At 31.5% G+C, this 7,973-nt stretch overlaps 1 protein-coding gene across 1 annotated transcript; it reads left to right on the forward strand.

Moving 5' to 3' along the window:
* The first annotated feature begins 1,934 nt into the window (after positions 1–1,934).
* Positions 1,935–3,029, forward strand: LOC145954268 (uncharacterized). The gene is made up of 2 exons (XM_083068226.1): positions 1,935–2,016; positions 2,461–3,029. Exons 1-2 carry the CDS (start codon positions 1,935–1,937, stop codon positions 3,027–3,029), a joined length of 651 nt encoding a protein of 216 aa, XP_082924352.1.
* Positions 3,030–7,973: the final 4,944 nt, after the last annotated feature.

Below are 7,973 nucleotides of genomic sequence, written 5' to 3' on the forward strand. Positions count from 1 at the left end.
GTGCTACCCCGTCAATAAGGATGACAACTTGTCTCAGGTGCCAAGTGAGCTTATGATGTATGGAGACTAATTTGGTCTTAGGTGTGGTCAGTGTTTTAAATTGCATACCGCATTACGTATTGCGGCCACAATATTACAATTGCGGCCTTGTCCGCAATAGTATCAGACCGCAATTACAGTAAAACCATAAATCACACATTTTTTCGCAACGTAATGGTGTTGCGTCCACAACACATCCACGATGAATCCACAATACGACAAATTGAAGGTTGGAACAGAGAATCGTTTTAAAAAAGTAACTTTCTTATATATAAAGAAAAGTAACTTTGGAGAATCATTTCAGAGAGAACAAAGAATCGTTTCAGAATTCAGATCAATAATGTTGGTTGAAACTTTAAAATGACTTAAAAAGTAAAAAACAATAACTTAGAACTTAGAAGGTTGGAAAGTTAGTAACTCACTTTCATGCGAAACTTTGGAATACGGATAATCCTTTGTATCTGTACCAAGTAGGAAGCTTGCTTGTTAATTATAAGTTTTTTGCCTCTTATCTTTGTTTCTCTTTGTTTGTTGTTGATGTTGCCTTGCCAATGTTGTTACTAGTGCTGCACTCTCAAAACATTGGTTTGCGTTGTCAGTGTTGTTGTCGGTGCCGCACTCTTTGTGCGATTTTGAAATAGGTGGACTCTGATCCACTGGTTCCGCGATGATAAATATGTGATTTTGGCTGTGCTGTTATGGTGAATCTAGAATCTGTGGTTAACGACGCCATCGACCCATACGAATGGATACCTTGCCAAATATTTTAATATAATTTTTAATGAATGAAATGTGAATTTGGCACGTTTTGGGGCCTTTGGGCCTTGTGGCCTTTAATGAGAAATTTTAATATTAATTTTACCTACATAATGAGACATGTGAATCTCTAGTATTTTGTTGGGTTGTTGGCAAAGATTAGAAATTTAGAATTGTCAAATGGTGGGTCATGGGCCTAACATGAATCTCTAGTATTGTGTTGGGTTGTTGATAAAGATTAGAAATTAAAAATTAAAAATTTAGATTAAATAATTAGAATTTTGTTGCGGTTTGAATTTGAAATTTGAAATTTATCTTTATTTATAATATATGTAAATAATTAATATTTATAAATACTTAGATCAGAATCATTAGATCAATATTTTTATATTTAAAATATATGAAAATGATTAATATTAATTATAATATTAATAAAGATAAATTATTAATATTTTAATTTTATATTAGATTACTATTATTTTTATAATACATGTGAATGATTATTAGAATATTTTGTGAGATTTTTATATATAATAAGATGTTTAGCCTAATTTTATGCATATTAATATTAGCTTGTTTATATTTATTTTTATGTTAATTTATTAGTCATTTTTATGAAGTTTGAAATATAATTTAATTATTGATTGATATTATATTTTCAAGATTTTATACAGATATATATACACAATGACATCAAGTGAAGAATTTTCTATAGGAAGACTAGAAGGTGCTCCAAGCGACAATTTGGATGGCATTTTGGAGTACCTATAGCAAGAAATCGCGACAATGTCCAATGTAAACTTTGTCAAAAAATAATAAGGAGTGACATTACAAGATTGAAGCAACACATAGCACATCATAAAGGTCAAGTAGCAGGTTGTCCGAGAGTCACATCATTTGTTAGGGAGAAAATGATAAAACTTCTCAAATATAAAAAAGAAAAGAAAATTGACTTTAGAAAAAGAAAAGAAGAATTTGAATCACGATTAAGAGAAGATGATGAAGAAGATAGTGATGAAGAGATGAGGATAGCTTCACAATAAAGCATTAGATCACAACGTGAGTGGGAAGATAGACAACGATTCAGACAACAAACACGAGGATCTAATAACATCAATGAATCAGGTGGAAGCTCTCGCATGAGTGTTAGTCAAACTTCAAGACAAGAAGATGCTACTTTTGCTTTAAGATCTACAAATGTGGATCTTGTGAGAAGTAAAAGTATGAAACAACCAAAAATAGGTGGGAGTCTTATGAAAACATTAAAGAAAAAGCTTAGAGAAGCGGTAAGCAAGTTTATAATTTATGAAAGCTTACTTATGAATTTATCAAATTCTCCATGGTTGCATAATTTGATTATTGTAGCAGTTGAGGTTGGTCTATTAGATAAATGCCCTACACCTTATGAAGTTTCTGATGTGTATTTAGAAGCTGAATATAAAAGCATGCAAGAGTGCATAAGCAAGTTGAAAACTACATGGAAGGAAAAAAGAGTAACATAAATGTGTGATGGTTGGACAGATAGTGTAAATCATACACATATTATGAATTTTCTAGTGTATTGTAGTAAGGGAACAATTTTCTTGAAATCTATTGATGCTTCTAGTCTTGACACTTGAAATACTAATTACTACTTTTAATTATTGGATACGGTTGTGGACGAAGTGGGAGAAGAATTTGTAATTCAAGTTGTTACAGATAATGAAAAAGCACTTAAAGCAGCTGATCAAAAGTTGATGGAAAAGAGACAACATTTATATTGGACTGCATGTGCTACACATTGTTTGGATCTTTGTTTGGAGGATATAGGAAAAAAAAAGAATGTGCAAAAGTTATTAAGTGATGCAAAAGTAGTAACAACTTTTATCTACAATCACACATGGATTGTAAATCTCATGAAAAAATACACTGGAGGTAGAGAAATTATTTGTCCTGGTGTTACTCGGTTTGCAACACAATTCTTACCACTTCAAGCGATTGTGCAACAAAAGCAAGGCTTGAGGAACATGTTTAACTTTGAAGAATTTAGATTATCTAAATTTGGAAGAGACAAAAATGGATTGGCATTTGAAGCAAGACAAATTATTATTGGCAATGATTTTTGGAGCAAGGCTAATGATTTATTGAAGGTATTTGAGCCTTTAGTAAAAGTTTTGAGGCTAGTTGATGGCGATGAGAAACCAACAATGAGTTTTATATATGAGGCAATTGATCGAGCAAAACAATCAATTTAAAAAAATTCTCATTATTATTCTCAATACTAAGAAATAATTGACAAGCATTGGAGATTCATGCATTCTGATCTTCATTCTGCTGGTATGTCATTATGATTTTACTTTTATTATATAAAGTAATACATTAATACAATTATATATACATATTGATTAGCTATTTAGATTTTAGGTTATTTTCTTAATCCACGATTTCAATATGGAGTTGAATATATGGATTTGATGTATATCGAGAGACATTTGAAGGGACCAAAAAGGTCATTATGAAATTGGAGAGAAACATTGATGATCAAATTAAAGCTTTGAACTCAGTTAATAATAAATAATTATATTTTGTTTTTAAAATTATTGTTATATAACTATGTATTGATATCTTATATAATATAATGTTATATAGTTGGTATTGTTTAAAGACATGGGTGAAACATTTGCTACACCTCAAGCTCAAAGAGCTTGGTCTAGAATGAATCCAGGTAAATATAGTTTCTTCCTTTGTTAATAAATAAACGTATTTTTTTATAAATAATACTTTTTTTTTCTTGTTCTCTTAAAAGCTGAATGGTGTGGTTGATGTTTGGTTCATGCTCTCCTGAACTTCAACGTGTGACTATTAAAGTTTTAAGTCAAACAACTTCAGCAAAAATTGTGAAAGAAACTGGAGTACGTTTAGGTATATTCATACAAAGACAAGGAATAACCTTAAGTACAGAAAGTTGCAAAAACTTGTCTTTACACATTACAACATGAAATGGAAAATGAGGCATCAAATGAGAAAAAGCGAAGGAGAAATTGAAGCAAGTTGCAATCCAATTAATCTTGATTATATATTTCGAGAAGATGACCCATTATCTCCATGGATAGAAGAAAGAGAAAATTCACTTTTAGATGGAGTTCAAAATTCAGAGTGGTTGCCTCGAATTGCTACAAATGATGAAGATGTGGAAGGTGGAGATAGTGATAATGATGGTGGTGACTTAAGCCCACCAAGTAATAATAGTGGTGATGATGGTGTTGATATTGAAGATGAAGAAAATAATGGTGAGGATGATGAGGATGAATAAAGACAAAATGATCCATATCAAGAGATTCCATATAATAGGCGTGACACAAATCTGGTAGTTGATTTCACTACTTCTATGTCAGGTATGATTCCTCTTGATCATTCATTTTCAGGTAATAATAGAAGAGACAATTCACAAGTTAGAAGAGGAAAAAATAAACAAAATGTGTCATGTAAAGATTCTTCATCTTCTCATATTGAACAAAGTTTTAGTGACTTCAATATTGATGATTCTTCATAAAGTAGTCAAGGGTATGTACTATCCACCACCAATTTATCAATATCTTTATTTTAGTGCATACAATTAATATGCAAGTGACCAAGTTCCCTCATATCACCAACCATCAATGAATTATAATGATCTTTATTATCAACAACAAAGTGGTGGATTTTTTTATTATATTTTTGGACAAGGAGCCACACAAGGGGATAGCCAAAGTAAGAGTGGAGGCTATGATCATCCTCGTCACTCTACTATGTGGTAATAAGTATCATGTGAGTTAAAAATTTATTATATATAATTTTTTACTTGTGAAAAAAAATTCATGCTTTTTATAGTTTTACAATATTAACAAAAAATTTCATATTTTTCCTTTTAGTGAAATGCATCTTTGAAGGGTACAATACTTTTCAGATAATTGATGATAATAAAACTTGTGGATAATCATATTACTTTATGTCAAGCCATTTCCTTTTTTCTTTCTTGTCTATTTGAAATTTGTCTAAATGTGTGTACCTTTAAGTTTTCTATTTGTGTCAATGAGACAATCTACTTTTAAGAAATTATGACAAATATTAAGTGAGAATTAATCTAACCACTGTTGTGTTTCTCTTACTTTTAAATTAATTTTAAAATAAATTAAATTATTCATTAAAATAATAGAATGTTAAGAAAAAGGAATAAAAATGTATAAATCTTTAAAAATAAAATATGTATCGATAATTACAATTTTTTTATATTTAGTGCAAATAATTAATAATTTCACACCGCAACGGCCGCAATCCACATCGCAATACTCGCAATACCCGCAACCACAGTAACCGCAACCGTGACCGCAACCGCAATTTAAAACCATGGGTGTGGTTAATGGAGTTTGGTTTCAAGTCAGAATGCACAACATCAAATATGTCTCATTCACCTGAATAACATTGTATATCGTCTTCCTCCTTGGCAGTTAGAAGAAAGAACTTGGAGGAGTTTTTATGGCCACAATTTTATTTGTCATCACGACGCACTACAATCTTTATTGGCATGAAGCAGTGTTTTAAATTGCGAACTGCATCACGTATTGCGATTGCAATATTGCGGTTGCGGCCTTGTCCACAACGACATTGGACCGCAATTGCGATGAGACCAAAAATCACACATTTTTTCGCAACGTAACGGTATTGTGTCCGCAACATATCCGCAATGCACCGCAATACGACAAATTGACACTATAATTTTAAAATAAATTAAATTATTCATTAAAATAATAGAATATTTTTTAAAGAAAAGGAATTAAAATGTATAAATCCTTTAAAATAAAATATATATTGATAATTATAAATTTTTATATTTAATCAAAATAATTAATAATTTCACATCGCAACGGTTGCAATCTACATCGTAATATCTACAATACCTGCAATCACAGTAACCACAACCACAACTGCAATTTAAAACTATGGCATGAAGCATTTAAAGTTGAAGGGTTGGTGTTTAGGACAATGTTGTAACATATATAATGAGAGGTTTTAGTGAGGTGCAAATATAGAGTGATTAAAAGACATGAAGAATCCCCTTATCGCAATAAGCACGATGGGCCTCATGCAACTTCTCCTCTTGCAAATGGGCAAGAACTGCAACTTGAATCAAGGATAGAGGTTGTAGCGCAAGTACTTCAAGGCAGATCTCAAGAAGTAACCTAGAAACAGGGTTTTAAATTGCGGACCGCATCATGCATTGCGGCCGCAATATTACGGTTGCAGCCTTGTCCGCAACGGCATCGGACCGCAATTGCGGTGAGACCGTAAATCACGGCTTTTTCTGTAACATAACGGTGTTGCGTCCGCAACACCTCCGTTTTGAATCCGCAAACGACAACTTGAAGGTGGAACAGGGAATTGTTTTTAAAAAAAGTTCACTTTTGAGAATCTTTTCAGAGAAAAGAATAGAGATTCAGAGAAATTATTCACGAGATCAATAATGGTTCAAACTTTAACTTAAAAGGTGAAAAACAAAGCATAGAACTTACACTTTCATTCGGAACTCCCTTTGTATCTCTACCAAGAAGAGGAAGCTTGCTTGTTAATCGTAAGTTTTCTACCTCTTACGTACCCCTGTTTCTCTTTGTTGTTGTCGTTGATATCCTTGCCATTGTTGTTGGCTTGTTGCTGTCCCGCACTCTCGAATCCATTGGTTCCGCAGTAAATAGGGACGAATTTGTGATTTTGGCTTGATTTTGGCTTGATTTTTGCTTGAAATGCTTGATTTTGGTTTTCTGCTGCGGTGAATATGGATTCTGGAGTTTGGGGGATTAACGGCGGCGCAGTCCAGCAATGAGCAACCTTACGAATGAAAACCTAAATTTCTTTTAATATAATTTTTTATTTAGTGAGTGGACGTGTGATGGGAACCCAAATTCAATCTTGGACTCTATCAACGTGGGCCTTTAGTGAGTTTAGGGGATTAACGGAGCATGAAAAAAAATTAGAACACCGTTTGGACGTGGGCCTTTGGGCTTGTGGTTGTGGCCTTTAATTAAAATTTTAAATGACCTAGTCATCAATTAATTTAGTTTTTCTGTTAACTGAAGCTATTTAATTTCATCAAAAAGCATAATAGCTGTCAACTAAGTACACATGCAGCTGTTTTATAACATGGATGAAAATCTTTCTTTTATTATTATTTAGCTAGTAAAATCCAAAAACAAAAATGCTTTTGTTAGTAAATGTTTACCATGATAATCACCACCGAATATACAAATATTGTAATAGTAAATTTAAAAATATAATTATAATTATTATCTAATTTAAACGAAATGAAATTAGCATATCTTTAAAACTAAACTCAACTTATTTTATTTTTACAGAAAATAATGTATTTTTGTTAGTCAATTAGTTTTAAGTTTTTAAATTTGATAAAAGAAAATATTTTTTTAATTTTTTAAAATAGAAGGGTATAATGGTTAAAAAATGTGGAGACCAAAGTGGTTACCGAAAAGGGTATCCCCTTTATATATTAGTATAGATGTGAATGAATATTAGAATATTTTGCAATATTTTTATATATAATATGCTTAACCTAATTATATGTATATCAATATTAGGTTGTTTATATTTATTTTTATTATTATGTTAATTTATTAGTCATTGTTCTGAAGTTTGAAATATAATTTAATTATTGATTGATATTATATTTTCAAAATTTTATACAGATATATATACATAATGACATCAAATGAAGAATTTCCTATAGGAAGACTAGAAGGTGCTCCAAGCGACGATATTGGATGGCATTTTGGAGTACCTATAGCAGGAAATCGCAACAATGTCCAATGTAAACTTTGTCAAAAGATAATAAGGGGTGACATTACAAGATTGAAGCAACACATAGCACATGATAAAGGTCAAGTAGCAGGTTGTCCAAGAGTCACGTCATTTGTTAGGGAGAATATGATGAAACTTCTCAAAGATAAAAAAGAAAAGAAAATTGACTTTAGAAAAAGAAAAGAAAAATTTGAATCTCGATTAAGAGAAGATGATGAAGAAGATAGTGACGAGGAGATGAGGATAGCTTCGCAACAAAGAATTAGATCACAACGTGAGTGGGAAGATAGACAATGATTAATTCAGACAACAAACAGAGGGATCTAATAACATCTATGAATTAGGTGGAAGCTCTC

The sequence above is a fragment of the Cajanus cajan genome, chromosome 1 (genome assembly GCF_000230855.2).
Source record: "Cajanus cajan strain Asha chromosome 1, NIPB_CcT2T_4, whole genome shotgun sequence".
Classification (NCBI taxonomy): domain Eukaryota; kingdom Viridiplantae; phylum Streptophyta; class Magnoliopsida; order Fabales; family Fabaceae; genus Cajanus; species Cajanus cajan.